The sequence below is a fragment of the Pleurodeles waltl genome, chromosome 8, assembly GCF_031143425.1.
Source record: "Pleurodeles waltl isolate 20211129_DDA chromosome 8, aPleWal1.hap1.20221129, whole genome shotgun sequence".
NCBI lineage: Eukaryota > Metazoa > Chordata > Amphibia > Caudata > Salamandridae > Pleurodeles > Pleurodeles waltl.
The window spans coordinates 708,636,397-708,656,093 of NC_090447.1; the positions used below are offsets into that span (position 1 = coordinate 708,636,397).

The window sequence follows — 19,697 nt, forward strand, 5'->3', positions numbered from 1 at the left end:
AGTGGGAAGGTGCGACGGGTGCAGTTGCACCCGTCGCGAATTTCAGTGTCTGCTAAGCAGACACTGAAATTCTTTGTGGGGCCCTCTTACGGGGGCCCCTGCAGTGCCCATGCCATTGGCATGGGCACTGCAGGGGCCCCCAGGGGCCCCACGACACCCCATACCGCCATCCTGTTCCTGGCGGGCGAACCGCCAGGAACAGGGTGGCGGTATGGGGTGTTGGAATCCCCATGGCGGCGCAGCAAGCTGCGCCGCCATGGAGGATTCATGAGGGCAGCGGAAAACCGGCGGGAGACCGCCGGTTTTCCTGTTCTGACCGCGGCCAAACCGCCGCGGTCAGAATGCCCTGCGGGGCACCGCCAGCCTGTTGGCGGTGCTCCCGCCGACCCTGGCCGCCGGGGTCAGAATGACCCCCTATATGTCTATGATGTATATGTTATTTGATGCTCTGTCCAGGCTGTGTTTTTATATTGTATGATTGTGATTGTGTGTCTGTATGTTGTTTTAATTGCTTTTTATGTCCCAGGTGACACAGGATTGTTTTGTATCATATATCTTCATTTGATTATCTTTTTCAATAAGTGTATTATTTGTTAAATGAAAATTCTTTTTTTCAGAACCATGTTCTGAATTCTAGAGACTTGTATTTGTTATTTAGTTTTTGTTGACTTGATGTTGTTATCATCTGTCTGTTGGGAATTCTGCTCTTTAGGAATTCTGATCTGAAGGTGGGTTTGCTTTAGTTGTTGATTATATTTTTCCCCATCCCACTTCAGCTTTCTGTAGTAGGGGAGCCCTTATTATTTTTGACAATGTTTATCGCACCCAGTAATTACAAAGTGTAATAAAGATTGCACTCATTGCATTGTTAAATTTCAGCAGGTCCAGCTTTTTGGAAATAAACAACGGTAAAAGGTCACGTATTTACATGGACATGTGAATTTTAGAGTGATAAATCCCAAATCATGTTATTTTTCAAAAATTTGAATATGTTATAATCATTGCGTTCAATAAATTCTGAAAGCCTTGGTGTTGTTATTTTATTGGAGTTTATAATTGGGTCCGATTCACACAGGTAAACTTAGACGTTTGGTCTAAACTTTAACCAAATGTCTAAGTTTATGACTTAGGGATCCACCCAAAGTGTGGACCTAAGGATAGGACTCATAAATGCCCTTTGTGAATTCCCAAAGTAGTACATTTAGACGTTTGGTCTAAATGTACCTTTGCGAATCGGGCCCATTATTTCATTTGACAGGATCTATATATAATCAGACACTTAGTCCGAGTTTTCAGCTTGTATATGAGGCATAACATGCAGAATAGGCACTGTTTTATACAACGTGGCACAAACAAGAAGAATGTGCAAATATTAGTTTGATTGCGCTGGCCCCAAGGCAGCTGCAAATTCGCACTGCCCTGGAGACAAGTGAAAAAGGGAGCGGCTTTGAAGCACCCACTTCATGTTTCACTGTGCAGGCGACAACCTGTCTACACTTTTAAGGGGGATTTGTGATCCCCTTGCAGGCGGATGCAGGGAGGGGATGTCTGGTGGGGTCCATAAGACCGCCTTTCCCACCTGCAGAGGGCTGCCAGCAGGGGGCGTACTGACTTCTTCTTTGCCTCTGCACCCTTTGTCTATAATACGGCGCAGGCACAGAGGTATAGGGGTTCCCTCATTTGCATGGGTCCACACCCCCATGCAAATAAAGGAACACCTTCTGGTGATAGCTCTGGTGCTATATGTGTGCAAGCCCTATCTGTATTACAGAAAGGGCCGCACAAGCCTCCAAGACCTTTCTGTAATACCAAAGTGCCCCTATGGCACACAAAGCGGATGCACATGCCTGTTGCGTCCCCAGGATACTTTCCAAAACATGACCCACATGTATTGCCTAATTTGCTGTGTCTTCCTCCCAGTACCAATAACTTTCACTAGGTTTGACCTGCTGTAATCTATCAGGGTTACCTTCAAGGGCCTGATAATTATCACACAGCTTTAAAATTAGGAATTTAACCCTTAAATTGTAATGAGGGCCCTGCTGTTCACTGGACAGGAGGATTGGGACAAACCCAATTACATCATGGTAGAAGCCCAGCAAATAAAATGAATTGCTTTCTCTCATGATTGTATGTTTTGATTTTACTGTGGGCGACACACATGAATGTGAAACTGACAAAGCAAGCCCTCTGTTCTCGCTGGGAGGGGGTAAATGGGATCAGGAACTCCTATGCAACTAAATACATGTAGATTTCTTTCTTTAAAGCGACCCTGCACAGGAACTGCTGTGTTTAAGATGGTTACATAATAGCAAGTGCAGCGACCAAATTACCCTAAAATGGTAAGTGCTGTGTTCCACAATGGCCTTAATTTGAATAGCTAGTTGTGTGCCTTGCTTTGATATAACTCACAGATTGCCACCATACAGTCAGTATTCCACTTCTAACAGTAGCTTAGAATTTCTAAAACGAACTATTATAATCAGTTCACTCCTGGTAGTAATTAGCTTGTAAAAGATAGACATAAATAAGTGCCACTGCAAAGAGATTTCTCAGAAGGCCACCGCAGCTTGCAGTAAGCATCCCCTTGAATACAACTCAGGTCTCAAGAACTATTAATCTTAAAATCCCTGCAGACTAAAAATGCACTGACAGCAAGAAAGTAAATAGGGTTTGCCTTGCCTTTGCAAACCGCTCCCAATGTGACAGAAACGCGTTCTATACTTAAAATAGCTGAATCCAGCCATCTAGCCAATGTTATTTTGTTCATTTAAAGGCACTATGAGTGTAAATTATGCCTTTCTTAAGGGTGGTTTAACATTATCTAAATGCGCTGTAACTCCGTTCACAAGCCCCATGTTTTTGTTCTGAAAGTAAGTCGATGGGTTGTTGGACAGTTAATTCAACCTACAATGACAGCAAAAGGCTTTAACTCACCTTATATATCATCCCCTTTCTGGACAACCTAATTCGTAATTGAGCCTATAGATCTGTGGTGGTTAATGGTTTGGTGACTAAAGTATTGGCGTATGCCAACGTTGTGTCAATCTAACTACAGATCTCAACGGTGAGATTCAAGAAGTCGAGATGTAGGCAGCCAGGTTTGGGCAGATATTAGAGTATCTCCTTAACAGAGGAAAGAATCAAATCATTTGTAATGGAAATACTCCCATAAGCGACTAACATAAAACCTACAGGGCGATCTATCTGTGAGTAGTCATAACTTCTACTATGTGTGAAATTATCCCACTGAACTACGACCCTCTGCTGCCCATAATTAAGAAAACTTAGGGGCATATTTACAAGCACCATGTGCCGCTGGTGCGTCACTTTTTGTGACGCACCGGCGGCGCATAGTGCAGACCCACATCTACAAGCCATGCAAAGCTAGTTTGCATGGTTTTTCATGGCCTCGTAGATATGTTGTAAGGTAGCGCAGCACAAGTTGCTGTGTTGCCTTACTCGGCATCAGGGAGGTGGACCATGATTGTTGCTGTGGGTGTTCCCACGCAACACCCATGTGTTTTGGTGCATTCCTAGATTTACAAGAATCTGCAAAGCTGGGAATGCATCAAAACTGTGTACCTCCCAGATAAGGCGCAGCAATGAGAAATATCTTTATTTCTCCTCGTTGTTTTCTCCTTCTATGTGTGCTGTGTTCTGCAGCACACATAGAAAGAAGGACATGCCTCTCTGGAATGTTTTTGTGCAGGAAGGTGTCCCTTCCTGCACAAAAACAATCCTTCTGACAATACAGACACCCTTGCACCATGGTGCAAGGGTGCCAGTGTTGGCGCTAGGCAGAAATGTGTGCGCCAGCTCAGGGGAAAAAGCAGTGACAGCCGCTGCCAATAATACTTGGTGGGGCAGCATGCAGGGGGGATATTAAAAAAATTGGTCCTCTGCTCCTGCTGTCTCGGTAGTCCTCTTCTCCCTTCGCCTCAGTGCTTTTCTGCCCCCCCTCCACCCAATCCATATGCTGCTCTCATGCTGTTACCCAGAATGTGAGAAGCACCAGGATTGGTCTGAGCGGGCTGAAATGCACTCAGCTGGGGACAGGGAGCCTGCACTGGTTCTCTACCCGGCTGTGCAACACAGCTCGGGAGGAGAGTTCTAAGTGCACATGTGGGTTTGGCTGTCCTAAGATAGCCGGCCAAACCACCATGCGCACTTACAGTGCCCCTACCACTCCTCCCTGGCTGCTGCTGATGCAGAGGATGGCCCCGCCCCAGCCTAGACTCGGCGACTGGCTGACCAAGGGAAAAATAAAATGATAATGAAATAGTTTTATTATCATTTTGTTTTTCTGCTTACTTTCAGCAGTGTAGATGACGTTCCTCCGTCAAAACGGAAGGGCCGCCCCGGGAGAAAGGACAGAAATGGACCATATCTTATAAATATGGTGTATTTCTGCCTTTTCAAATCGGCGTAGGGAAGTACAGCAGAAAGGTTTGCAGCGCTGCCTTACACCACTTGCTTGTTTAGTGAGTATCAACAACCTTCACTTGATGATGGTAGGTTGATCCAATGTTATCAAGATGACGGTACTTCCTAATGACCTTTTTCTATTTAGGTCAGTTCCAATAAGAGTAGGCAATGATTGGTTAAAAACTTTGGAGAGTATATGCAATAATTTCACCTGTAAATATAAAATAGCAAGAAGGGCTCTGAAAATCCTAGTTCTCCCGCTGGGCAGAGGCAGCTGGACCATACCCTGCTTTGAGTATGACCTCTGTGCCGCTACGTTGCAATTTGGGGTACCGATATTAATGGGCTGTAAGGAGTGGCATGATGAGCTGGGGGTCCCACCAAGCATTTATGAATTAACACTGGGAAAGGATGCCAACAAACGTTAAGAACTCTGGAGCCTAGCTATTATAAAAAAATCAGTTCAAGAAGGTTGAGGCAGCATATAGAATCTGAGTAGCACAGAAGGGCAAACTTGGAATTGTCCATTAATGCCTATACTCCACTCTGGGGGCCTCCTCAGTAGCTGCAAGTTTTTCAAGGTGAACATAGTTTGGTTTGGAGGAAGGCGGGAAAATTTAAGTTAGGGGATCTCTTCTCAGATGGTCAATTCAGCATATGTGGCTCTGCAGTCTAGATATGAAATACAGCAGCAAAGGTTTCTAAAATACAAATTAGAAACTGTGTTTTAAAATTAAATTAGGAAATTATATTGTTGAGTAAAAAGCAGTTGTGGAGTCGCTGACCGCCATTGAAAGAACTGAAATCCGGGCCACAGACAGGCTTCTAATTGAATCCAATCCAGATAATTTAGCTTGTTTCCAAGGATGTATGCAGGGGTGTAGCTTCAGGGGGGTGTTTGGGTGTTACACCATCCTAAAAAACGTACTCTGTGGTAAATAGTTGAGTATTGGTGTTTTCAGTCCGGTATGGTGAGGTATCAGTCGGGTTTCACCCTGGAGTTTTACATGCACACACAAAAACACACACATAAATTCACTCTCTTTCTCTCACTCTCTCTCTGCCTTAAACTTGGTTAGTTTAAAAACAATTGTGTTTTAAGTATCGCTTACAATCCACACTCCTCTCTCTTTCTACTACCTCTTAAGCCCTCCTCGGTGTCCTGCTGTTGAGAAATCTGAGGCTTACACCCCCCAATTTCACTCACCAAGCTATGCCCCTGGATGAATGCTTTCAGCAAGCTGTAACTATGGGGCATGAGGTGTTGCTGAGTGGCAGGGTGAAAAGCCAGCACTATAAAACTTTGTTTAATCTGTATTATACTCCTCGGGAATCGCAGATCTGGGGTAAAAGAAGGGACTTGAAGTGTCCGCAATGCAGAAATAGCGTGACAGATATTGTGCATGTGTTCTGCGCTTGTGTGAAATCAGGCGAACTCTGAAATAAAATCTGCAAATTTCTAAATGGGATTTTAAATACTCGGGTCAATCTTACGCCTCAGCAGGTGGTATTAGGAGTGGGTACTGGTGTGAAGGACAGATACATTGGTTATCCAATTTTTGTTGCTGTAACTGTCGCTTTGGGTATTATTGCAGCAGCATGGTTGGACCCAGAACCCCTTCTTTTCAGTAGAGGAGCAAGAGCTAAAGGAGCTGTCATCTGAGCAGGTCGTAGGAAACTGCAAAGTTTCTCTCTAGGGGTGTACCGGATAAGAAGGGCTGTACTACTTTCCACACCAAAGATATTATAATAATGAAAACACTTTCAATGAAAATTTCTAGCAAATAATAAAATATCAGAAAATATGCTTTGTTAATGGAATATAACTATGCAATGCAATATAGATTAGGTGATTTAAAAGGTCTTAATTGCTATTTTAGATACTACTGTCATCTTGGTGTTCCATGTATTCGTGTTAGTTTTGGTCTTTATGTTTATCCCGTTCTGTATTTTTCCTCAGTAAAAACTATTTTTTAAAAAGACAGCAAAAGCCTTTAAGCTGCTGCTCGGTAGCATTTGTATTTGGCGGTGAATCGCGAACTAAATACAGAGAATCTAAAACATATTGGACTCTGGGTGCAGATAGCGCTAAAATAAACACAAAGCAATGGCAGGCACTGTTAGTGCATTCCCGCCATTTCTAGCGGCAGGTCATGCTCAATCCATGTGATAAAATATGGGGTTGCTTTTGCGCGGGCACCATACTCAAGCCGCCAGACAGGCGTTCGGTTATTTGACCTGTAGGCGACATTCACACCTCGCCTTAGCTCTGTAAACATGGGAGGTGATGCCATTCTGTCTTTCAGCAATTCATCTGTGCAGCATCCTCTCTTGAAATAAGTAATATGTTCACATACAGACGGGACCTGTCTCCCCCTCTTTCAGCATTAACCAAAAAAATGCGTCAGAAGACATTAGTGCCTTCGACAAGGCCCGTTTAACAGAAAATGTGTACATGGTGTGTGGATTCCCTCTTGACGTGGTGCAACAGGTCGCAGTCGAACTGATGTGAGGTCAGCTTTCATGAGTATCTGCAGATTTGTGACAAAAACACGTATGTCGACCTGCCCCGTTCACAATTAGAGTAATATCAATGCTCAGTCTTATTTCTACTCCTGCACACAGTCAAACTTAATCCAAATCCAATTTACTCCATACTAACTTTTACTCTTTCTCTTACTTACACCGATTTACGCTTCTTCATACACTTACTCCTGCTCTGAATACCTTGTTAATTGTGAATCGAGCTCAAATTCTTACTCGTTCTATTGCTCCTACTTATGCCTACTCTTACTTACACTTGTTTCTGCTTATTTCTGCTATTACTCCTATTTACTACCACTAACACCTATACTTGAACCCTTCCTTCCTTACTCCTTCTTAAAACTCACATTTTCCTTCTTATTCCTAATCTTACTCCTAATGTTACTCCTTCTTACACCTATTCCCACTCCTATTTGTCTTATTTTTTCTCCTACTCACATACTCCCTCCTAATTACTCATATTACTACCGCTAATCTTACTGCTGCTCTTTTCCTTTCACCCATTCCCATACATTCCTCATCTCCCTTCATCTACCAGTCCACAAGCATGCATCCATCTACACTGCCATATAAATACTCCCATCCATCTGCCCATACACCAACCTATGTACCCACAGCCATAGAGTCATCCATTAATCCTTGCATAAAGCCAGACAGGTACAGATCCACCCAAGCATGCAGACAGCACCCACCTATCCGCCTCTCCCTGTATTTGTGTAACCTGGATGAATGCATGTCAGTGCGTGCGCACGCGTAATTGAGGATTGTACATATTCAGATGGTGCTGTATGTCTGGTTTCCTTAGTGCATGGTTGTTACAGCAAAGAACACGTGCACTTAAAACAAGCACGACCTGATGGTTTTGGCAATGCTTGTTATATCCTGGAGGAGATACGACCTTTTAGTTAATCTAAACAATAATCCTGTCAAGAAACCTTACAGATTCAAAGCGACCGAACTCCTCGCTGCCTAGCAAGGGGCTATTACTGATGAATTCCTTTTCGGATAATGAAATATTCAGACCCTACAGCTGTATTCGGAAACCTTCATCCCAGTGCAGTATAACACAAACACTGTCTACGTTCACACCTTGCTGCACGTCCACTGTTCGGATTTCCTTACCAATACTAAACGCCATTTGACTACGGAGGAAACTCGGTGTGCGTGATGTACACAGATTAGTTCTGAACCAGACATCTCGGCAGGAGACACTAGATTAGCCTTTAATGCGCCCTTGGCCGGGAGAATAAGTTGTCAAGGCTCAGTGGTAACAGTCGTCTGCGAGTCTCACTTTCTTACACAAGTGTCCATACAACTAGATTGGCATGTAAGTTGTTTGTAACAGGGCTGAGCAGGCCCAGGGAAGCCTCCAGACAGGCTACCCTACAACAACAGAAGGACTGCAAAATACATTTGCATGAGCAATCTTAGAATTTCTGGCCTAAGGGGTTGAAGAAATCGGTTTGTGTGAATCCCAGATGTGTGCCAAAAGTACTCAAAAGAGGGTCAGCATATTAAGAGGACACATTTTGTTTGCTCCTTAAGGGGCATATTTATACTCTGTTTGCACCGAATTAGCGTCATTTTTTTAACTCTAATTCTGTGCAAAACTAACTCCATATTTATACTTTGGTGCTAGACCCGTCATTTTTTTGCACGGGAACGCCTACCTTGCATCTCATTAAGGCAAGGTAGGTTTCCACTTCCAAAAAATGACTTTAACTCCATAAATTTGGCACTAGACGGGTCTATCACCAAAGTATAAATATGGAGTTAGCTTTGCACCGAATTAGATAAAAAAATGACGCTAATTCAGTGCAAACAGAGTATAAATATGCCCCTTGGCATCAAAAAATGTCGCTAATCTGGTTAGAGTCATTTGTTTTTACTCTAAATTGCCTAACGTCATTTTTTTTTACGCTAGCCTACCCTTTGCACCGGCTTGCGCTATTCCATAAATATGGTGCCCAGCTGGTGCTAAAAAATTGTGCAAGCCGGTGCAAAACTTTTTGGTGCAAAACTGCGTTAGTGCAGTTTTGCACCAAAAAGTATAAATAAGGCCATAAGTTCCTAATGACCAAGTATAAGAAACAGGCAGTTCAAGGGGTTCTTTAAATTGAAAGATTTCTAACGGTGCTGACAGAAAGGTAAACGTTCAAGTAGGAACAATAATCAACAGGGATGTACCAATTGATCAAAATGCAGGAGCACACACAGCTGTATTTAATAATCAGTTAAATCACACTGGTGTGAACGTACCTTCTCAATTAGGCTTAGATGCTCTTCTGTGTGGCTAAAATTGGCCCCGATTTCAAATATGGTCAGACTGCCTTCCTGGCACTGCTCCATCCAGTTTTGATACTCATTTCGGTCAGGGAGTCGGTCCCAGAATATTTTGAAGACTTCCCACATTGTTTCCTGGCACACTGGGAAAACACAAAACTAAGTGAAATAAAAATAGGGCTTATTGCGATTTATTTTAAAGCGTAGTAAACAACTAAACTGGTGATAATAAATTATCTGTCTCATATACCTGGTATCCCTCCTAGCTGGAGTAAATGGATAGCTACCTCTCTGATGACAGTTATGGTTTACATACTCTCTGGACTTCACCCACCCTATTTACACAAGAGGAGTGGCAGTCAATGAAAGAGTAATTTAAAGACACCAATACTAAATTGAGGGGTGCAACCATGTCTGTTCTTTCTTTTTGAATAGCACTACAGAGCAGGATACCTGCTGACCCCTCCACAAGGTAGTTGTTTTTCTTAACTATTATTAAAACGCCATGTAGTAAGACCAGTATACCAAGAGCACTTTATTGTAGTATGTATGCAACTAGATACCAATAATTCAAAATTGAACCTATTATACAGCACTTAATTGACAATTTAAAACTATCTTGGTTAATTTCTTCTGGGTTGATGTCATGGCCGTTTGCCTGCAATGCATGTACCAGATATATCCTTTCTCTTCTTCTCCTGTAATTTCACAACCTAATTTTTTGATTCCTCCCCAACCACCTTGTCGCTACCCACCCCATTCACAAACAGGAGAAAAGATCATTATAGACAATTATATGTAGCTCCCGTCCCGATTACTCACTGTAGGTAATGTTGATGGCAGGTTATGAGACAGATAATAATACTACATCAAGGATCTGATTTTTATTTGCATTTGGCTTACTATGTCTACCTAATAGTGTTAACAAAATACCAGACACTCTTGTAACCTTGCATGTGTGCATTCTCCACCGGGGGACCATGCCTCCTGATTATTGTACATCTGTTTCGATCTAATGGGACTTTGTTTTGTATAGAAAATATGAGAACTTGACTGACCACATTGATCAAGCCATCCTGTGAATGTGTAACAATACATCTCAAAACCATAGCAGACATCGTCAAACCAATCAACATTCTAGAATGCTTATCGTTGATGATTGTTAGAGAGTTGGGATAGGGTAAAGAAAAGTGTTTTTAATCTCCTCATCTGAATACCACTTCAAGATCACCTTGTTCAATATGACTGATTTTAATGCTGAAACTACTATGTGGAATTTTTAGAATTCTTAAAAAACCAGGATGAGTAGGTAGATTCCTACCAGAGACAGTGTTGCTCATTGTACTTTTAATTTGTTAGATCGAGTAGGTCTGATTTTCATCTCTCCACTGTGTTGCAAGAAGAAGGCCTTTTTTGTTACAAACCAAAAGATCTCACCCTTTGCTCCCAGTTAAAAATAATCACAGCATATTTTATGAAGGTCTGGTTGGATCTGTTAAGCATTCAAGCTTTGACCTCAGTAAGGGATTCTGTTTATTTAGATTCTCTTTCCAGAATGCCATTTTATCCTGGGAATCCAGAAACCAAGACTACTTACAGTCTTTGTGTCATTCAGCTCAGGGAATGTCTCTGAATTATGCCTGGAAATTGTAATGTATCCATGAAAACGTCTCTCTGTTTCTTCTCCAACGTTCATGGTACTATGTAGAGCAAATACAGTGAGGGTGAAAAGGAATTCTGGTGGACTCTATGCTCCAGTAATTCCTCATACTCATAGAGAATAATTGTTGGAGAAGCCTTGCACTAGGGTTGTCCTTAAGCTTCGACCTCACAATGTTTTCATAACCTTGCAAGGGAAGAATGAAACTCATCTAAGTGGGCACCCTTCAAAGTACATTTCAATTTGGTCACAAACCATTACTTCACCATCCACCTCCTAAACAACTACATCAGTTGCTTTCCACCATTGTCACCACAGCTTCTCCAGACAATAGCCATTATCAATGCATACCTGATGCCAAACCAAGAATTCTATGAAAGGCAAAATAGTAGTGGTTTACAAAGAAGTTCTCTAGTCGAGTTAGTTTTGAAAAATTATATCGAGAAGGTTAATATGCGAGCGAAAGAGAAGACAACGTTGAAAGATTATACCACATTCTCCATCAGAATCAGCACTAGTACACTGTCTCTTTCTTTGATGCTAGAATTTACGTATTTACTGCCCTTGAGGCTGGCTCTGTTTGGCCCTGAAGCGACTCAGAGGTGGGAGGAGGAAAGGACTATTCATGCCGAGATAGCTGCCAACCAGTGTGGTCTTTAGCATGGTAAACCTGTGGAAGCAAAGTGTGGGTCGAGCGGTCTGAGCGGGGCCCTTGTCATTTGTGGTTTCATGCTCAGAGACAAAACAATTCTCTCGCTCAGCCTCTGCCTCCCCTCGCTTCATGTTGCACCCTCCCCCCCATAGCTCAAGGAGTGCCTTGGGAAGCTGAAAGAGAGGTCTAATTACAGACATTTGCATTTGTCTTCTGCTCTGTTGCTGGTTAAGCCAACGGAGAGTGTGATGGTTGTTAGAGGTTATCTGTTGGCCACCTAACTACACTGCGCATTGGCCCGGGGCCTTTGAACTAGAGACTGACTCGCTTTTCCAGACCACAGTGGCACGATTTATGTGGTTGTAGTAGGTGGCTGAAGGTGGAGGAAAAACCAAGGAGGAGAGAAGGCTGAGGAGCACGGTATTAGCTCTCTGGTGGGGGGGGGGGCTCACCAGGGGGTTATGTGGGGGGCAGCAGAAGCAGACAAGGTAGGTTTCAGTGTGACTTGTGGCCCTGTGCACCCCTAGTCACCCTCCTTTTCTGCAATGTCAGTCAACAATAAAGTACTTAGAAAAAATATTGCAATAAATAAAGTCAAGAACAACAATAAATTGTCTGGGGACATACACCGGGAAAGAATACAGCTGCCACTATCCTACACACAGTAAGGAGTGTGTCCCAATATTTAAGCTCTGCCCTGAGTGACCCACTTGTGTGACCAACTCCATCAAGTTAGGAATATTGACACTGGTGGATAAGAATCAAACGACGACAGAGAAGCTGTGATCCTGGTGTCTGATTATGGGGAGGGCTTCTACCAAAACTAAATCCAGTAGTTTGTGGAATAGAGCACCTGATATAATCCACGGAAAGGCAAATATCAGATCTTCTCTCTTTGGGGGTAAAGAGAAAATTATCTAAGATGATTCAAATGAAACCTACTTTTTGACAAAGCACGTAAAATCTCGCTGTATAGCCTCTTCCTGTCAGTCCCGATCTTGGTGAATCTGGAGTAATATCTCCAGAGGAAATGCCGCAGGAGGAAATGCCCCACCTTTTGAAACAGGATTTTACTTTTTTGGACATGGATCCGGAGTTCAGTTGCAAGCGTAGGTTGCAAAATTAGTATAATAACCCTCAAACCCCGTTCACTCCCCCATTGACAACTGGCCTACAACTCTTCAGTAGTACGCCCTAAGAACACTCCTTATTAATAGCTCAAACATCGGCAACTCCAGATTTGAAATTAATGGGCAATCAGTTTGGCTCGAGAGAATTCTATACTCCATCTTGGCTTTTATTAGAAAACATTGTAGTGGGGTCCGATTCCATTCAAAACACTTCATTTTAGAGATGTTTCACAGACATAACCAATTTGAATCTAATCCAAAGCAGTGACATTTCAGTAGTTTCACTATCGTGTATTGGGACAGGGACTAAATACAGGGTAACTTTCCTCTCTAAAATCGTTGCGAATATGGTACTGCAAAATAGAGAAAGTTTACAATGCTAAGGTATCAATGTGTTCCCCGTTTTTGAAAGAGCAGATAGGCAGTACAAAAGGCTGGATCTATGACAAAATGGGGGGTGGGTGGTTGTTGGTAGTCTTATTCCATTCATGGGGCCCTCTGGAAGATCCTACGGGGCTGAAAGGTCATATAGGAAGGAATAGACAATATGTGACATCAGGTTCTCTGTGAACACTCGTGGTGACTGTATAAATGATGAAATTTAAAAAAGGAACTGGTTGTCGGGTGTCTTAAACAGTGCTTGCGTGTCTCCTCCTCCACTGAATTATCATAACTAACAACACATTAAAAGTGATATCCTGGAATGTGACAGTAATAGAGAAAAGTAAAGAGAAGTTGCAATTTTTAAGTGTCCTAAACGTTGACGTTGACATGATCTTCCTCCAGGAGATCTGGTGTGATGGGGAGCTCCAGTAAGATGATTCTTTAATATAGAATGTAAAGCTACCCCATCTAGGAAGGGCCATGCCAAAAGAGGGGAGGGGATAGCGATTCTCCTGACCAATAAGATTAACTGGAAATGTGTGTCATTAGGATCCCCTCACTCTATTTACAGCGGTATCATTACTCTCTAATGGAGGGGAGCAAGTCTCAGTGCCAATCCTTTTGTTAAATGGTTATATCCCCCCAATGTTTCGTATGATATGCTTGTGCACAAGGTTTTTTCACATTCATTAAAAACACTTTAGATAAGGAGCAGGCTTCACATCTAATTTTGGTAGGTGACCTAAATTGCAAAATCTCCAATCATGCTTTTAATCTATATCATGAAGGTGAAAAAGAGGAAGCCTTGAATATTCCTCGCATTTGTTTTCCCTCCCAAAACTAGAACTGATAAGAGAGGAAAGATCCTTCTCGACTTACTAAGAAGTAATGGTTGCTTAGTAGCAAATGGGAGATTGCCGTCTGGTTCCCACACAACAAATACTCATACATCTCTGCTGGGGAAGGCTATCTTGGACTACCTGGTTGTTGTGTCCTCCTCATTCTATTTGTTGGGAGATTTAAAAATAGTTGACTTTATTTATAGTGATCATCTTCTGGTTTTCAGTTTGGGGGCAAATACTTCTTCTGTTAGTTCCTGGAAATCTGATGGGGCCTCCTCAAAATTGAATAAAATATCAGGAAGAAACCAGTTGGACTGCAGAATGATCAGGATAAATTAGAAAATGCGGTTACCAATCTGGACTCTTGGGAAGCTGAAAATAAAATCATACCGCTTGAGGACACGGGTTTTATTGCATTTAATTATTGGCCTTCAGTGTTGTATTTGGTGCCAGGTACTATTAGGCAGAGACCGTGGCCTCTCAAGGCAAACCTTAATTAAGAATGGCCTAAAACCATGGTGCCTCCTATTTCTGCTGCTCTTCTCTTTATATAGCTCGGATTTACCAGCTTCTCTATCACAGAGTGCAGTTTTATCCCTTATTAATGCGGGAAGACCATTATTGAGTCTCCTTAATGTGGACGACATAGTGATCGTAGTTTTTATCTTCAAGGGTCTTAAAAACTATATGGAGGCATTGCAACAATTTGCTCATGTACACCATTTAAAGATTAACATGTCTAAGAGCAAAATAATCTGCTTCCATGGCAAGAAAAAACCTAAATATGGCAATTTTTCTTAGCATTTGTGTGCCCAAAAATTGGACATGGTGAAGTCCTATACTTTCCTAGGGAAAATAATGTGGTGTAATTTGGGTGACAGTGACCACATTTTAAATAATATTTGTAAAGCTCAGTCTCAGGCCAAGTGTCTAGGTGCACTTAATGGGGCTACAGGACATTTTGCTCACCTTTTAGAGGTTTACCGGGGTAAAGTCCCCACTACTCTATGCATAGGAGCTTATAGATATTGAAAAATGGGGATTTTTGAATACAAGTGAAGGGCAGTTTTTTAGATTCACAAAGAAGTTGGGGTTGAAACCATTGGATGCCATAGTAAATGTCTATACAGCACGCTGTGGGGCTACAGTTACATATGGAGCTAGAGTGTGGGGAAACTGTAATGCATCTAATCCTAATTACTCTATTGTATGCAGTGGAGCTTATAGATATTGCCAAATGGGGATTTAAAAAAAAATTTGAAGGACAGGTTTTTAGATTCACAAAGAAGTTGGAGTCAAAACTCTTGGATGCCATAGTACATGTTTATACAGCACGCTGTGCGTCTATGGTTACATATGGAGCTGCAGTAGGGAGATACTGTGTTGCATCTAACCTCCAGGTCTCTGAAAATAAATTCCTGAAAATACTTTTGCTAGTCCTAAAGAGTCTGCCTGTAACTGTGTAATCAGGAATTAGGTATGGTGCCTCTATAGGATCAAATTAAACTTGCATCACTAATGTTGTGGAGAGCAATCTAGACCAAAAAAGAAGCACTTCTTAATCAAACCATAATAAAAGATTCTATGCTTTTTGACAATGTAGAAAATATTACCTGGCTAAGATACGTAAATGAGCAGCTTGCCTTGCTAGGGAGAGAGGACCATTATCAGAATCATCTATTAATGGCTACTATCTCTAAGGTACAATGCAAAACGATTTTCTAATTGAACATGAACAACTCCATCAAATAGAACTTGGTAAGAAGAGGCTAAAGGGATACCCCCCTCGTTACTGCAAAGTTTATGGAACCATCTCTTACCCTTCCACCTACCTATACCCAAATATTTATTCTGACTAGTTTAGGTTTGGCTTGGTCCAGCCTTTTGTCTCATAACACATACCGTGATGCCAGATTAGAACCTTGTCTCTGTAATTAATTCTCCAATCAGACATCTCCTCATTTTCTTCTTTTGTACATTATATACTCTACCCAGAAAAACGTTTTTAATCCCGCTACTCAGACTTTTGAATATTAGAAGGTGCAGACCAGCTTCGTTCTACTTGCAGCTTCTTCAGACAGAACACATCTGAATGATGTCTACAAATGTATTTCAGCTGCTGTTTGCCTGCGATATCTAGTTGGGAAATATATATCTGGTGAAACTGCAAATATCCCTGAATGGAGTGCATGCTAGCACAATGCATAGGATACTGTATGTTATCTTGTTTACTTAAATATAGTATGGGATGAGAATCCACAAGTCTATGTTATATGACTACATTGGCTCTCTGTGATATTTGTTTTCACATGCACATGGCACTTTATAAAGAGGGGTGTATACTTTGCTTCCATATTCTTTGACTGAATGACTGCTCTGTACTACTTCTTGGTTTTCGCCTCATATTGACTGCTAGTAAAAAAACTGCTTACACATCAAATTTGGGTGCTGGAGTTCTGTTGGTCTGTTTTGTGCAATAGCAATTGCTGACTTTTTGTGCAGACTTGTGATGTTTTTAATATTGATTTTAAAAACAGATATGTCATGTTTTTATCATTGTTCTTATATGCTTGAGATGTATTTATCTTTTATTTTTTCATTTTCGAAAACCAAATAAAGAATATTTTAATTGAATTGAACTGAACTGAAGGGCAGGTACTGAGACGTCTCGTCTCTTGTAATTCCTCGACATCAATGACAGCATTAAGGCTGGAAATGGGAATTAAAAGTGCTCTCGCTCAAGGCGTGACGAGGGTCGTTCATTGGGTGGTCTGTCTCGAGAGGAAATCCTTGTTGGCAAGAAAGATAAGACTCTAGTCTACAGGAATTTCAAGTATGCTACAGCCCAACTTAGCCTGAAGCCATGTTTGATACTTTCAATCCCTGCACCTTCAATTAAAGGCTATTTTAAAACATAGGCCTTAAGCCTCCACTTGGACAGTGAAGCTTGTATAAAAAATGGATACCAAAAAAATCTCAGGCTCAATTTTAATTAAAAAAATTGCACCCTTATAAAAGCTCCAACATGCTCAATGAGGTCAGACGATTTTGGATCTTGTTCAGGTTAGACATGCTTCCTTTGAATAATATTACATCTTAATAGTATGGAACTCCTGAAGTATGCAATTTTGGTCAGAATGGGATCCAAGATCTGAATCATGTCTTGTTCATCTGTCCCTTTTCTTGTACCACCGTAAATGGTAGAGGCTGAATTTCTTGAAACTGTACTATCCTCCATGGAAGTCTTACACTATTAGTTGACCCCCTCTAACGAATTGTTCTGCCATCAAATTTGGGCTAGCAACCAGATTCTGTGTATGCCATAACTAATTTCATGAATTTTAAGGTTTTATAAAAACAGTATATGTTGTATTTATTTGCATGAACTTCTTTTATGTGGTTCTCCTTGGTGTTCCGAAACATAAATAAAAACAAACTTGAAACTTGAAAACTTGAGGAAGAGAGAGACATGCCTAAATATAATTGACATGAATACTGCAGTAGAAACTAGTTGTAAAACAGTTGTGAAACAGTATGCTTTGTAATTAAATATACTTACCTTGGTTAAAAGCTGAGGCTGGGTATATTATATGGGGCACAGTGTGAAAATCTGCCTTGCAGATAGGGACAAAATAGAGTGGCACCTGCTGGTGGTAACCTTACGAACGAAAAAGTGAATGTGAGGATGAGTGTAGGAAAGTACCGTCTTTTTGCCATGGTTACCCCCATTTTCTGCCTGATAACAGTGTGTTTGACTGTGTTCACTGGGATCCTGCTAACCAGGACCCCAGTGATTATGCTTTTTCTCCTCTAAATTATTTCACCAGTATTTCACCCAAAATTGGCATAGTGGTGCCCACTTATAAGTTCCTAGTATATGGTACCTAGCTACCCATGGCACTGCAGTCCCAGGGGATCCCTATGGGTTGCAGCATTTTTTTTCCCCACCCATAAGGAGCCCATGCAAAGGCTTCTACAGGACTGCCATTGTTGGTGGTGTGAAAATGTGCATGCACCCTTTCACTGCCATTTACACTGCACCAGGACATTTATAAGTCACACCTATTGCAGACCTTCCAGCCCTGAAGGCAGGGTGCAGAGTACCTGTGTGTGAGGGCACCCCTGCACTAGCAGAGGTGCCCCCACGACCCCCAGGACCATTTTCCCAGACTTCATGAGTGCTGGATGCCATTTTACTCCTGTACTGGATATAGGTCACTACCTATGTCCAGCTACATAATGGTAACTCCGAACATAGGCATGTTTAGTATCAAACATGTTGGAATCATACCTCAAGGCTTATGCAAGAATTGGTTGTATGATTCCATGCACTCTGGGGACTCCTTAGAGGACACCCCAGTATTGCCATTACAGCCTTCTAAGGTTTTCCAGGCAGTCCCAGCTGCTGTCACATCACAAACAGGTTTCTGCCCTCCTGTTGCTTGAGCAGCTCAAGCCCACATGGGAATCTTTTCCAAGGTGGGTTTTCCAAAAGGTGTGGTGTCAGACAGAGGTAGCAACTCCACGTCTGCATACCTGAAAGCAATTTGGAAAGAGTGTGGTATAACATACAAGTTCACCCCACCTTATCATCCCCAAACAGATGGAATGGCTGAGAGGTTTAATAAAACTCTCAAAGGTATGATTATGGGACTCTCTGAAAAGCTTAGAAGGAGATGGGATGTCCTGTTACCATGCCTCCTTTTTGCCTATAGGGAGGTACCCCAGAAGGAAGTGCGCTACAGCCCATTTGAATTCCTTTTTGGTCCATTAGCTCTTGTGAAAGAGGAGTGTGAGCAACCATTAAAGCCCCCTAAAGAAGATATAGTGGACTCTGTGCTTGGCCTAAGATCAAGAACGGCTGAGTACATGTAAAAGGCCTCTAAAAACCTTCAAGCAAGCCAAAAGTTACAGAAACAGTAGCACGACCGGAAGACTGTGTACCAACCAGGACAGAAGGTATGGGTACTGGAGCCTGTGGCACCCAGGGCACTCCAGGACAAATGGAGTGGACCACACATAATTGTGGAGAAGAATGGTAAGGTCACTTATTTAGTTGACCTAGGCACTTCTAGAAGTTCTCTTCGAGTACTTAATGTGAACCGCTTGAAGCCCTACTATGACAAGTGACAGGGCTGACTTAACCCGGCTCATGGCCACTGATGAGGGACATTAAGATGAGAGTGACCCTCTCCCTGATCTCTTATCTAACACTGCAGCTGATGGCTCAGTGGACGGAGTTATTCTTGTACACTGCCTTTCTGAAGAACAGAAGGAGGACTACAGGAACCTCCTGGGTCAATTTTTGGAACTCTTTTCTCTTGACACCTGGTCAGACTACTTGGTGTGAACACACCATTGATAATGGAGACAGTTTACCTGTCAAAAGTAAGATTTCTAGACACCCTGACCATGCCAGAGAATGCATTAAATCAGAGGTTCAGAAAATGCTTGACCTAGGAGTGATTGAGCACTCTGATAGCCCCTGGGCCAGTCCAGTGGAGCTTGTACCCAAACCTCATTCTCAGAATGGAAAAAGGGAGATGAGGTTCTGTGTAGATTACAGAGGGCTCAACACAGTCAAAAAGACTGATGCTCACCCTATGCCCAGGGCAGATTGGCTTATTGATACCGTGAGCTTTGCATGTGCCAAGGCTTGTTGGCGGAATCCAGTGATGCAAACCAGACTGCAATCATCCATCCAGCGTGGGACATCTTCTGCACCAACTAGGAACCCTCATCTGTCTTCTTGGGTGCAGTAATGACTGTTGTTC

General features: G+C 42.2%; 1 protein-coding gene across 1 annotated transcript in view; it reads right to left on the bottom strand.

Annotated features, from left to right (window-relative positions):
- The window catches only part of IMPG2 (interphotoreceptor matrix proteoglycan 2), a 658,631-nt gene that overhangs the window by 469,251 nt on the left and 169,683 nt on the right, over nt 1-19,697 (bottom strand). The window contains exon 4 of the mRNA XM_069203500.1: nt 9,232-9,398. Coding sequence (XP_069059601.1) covers nt 9,232-9,398 — 167 coding nt within the window. The remainder of the gene's footprint in view (nt 1-9,231; nt 9,399-19,697) is intronic.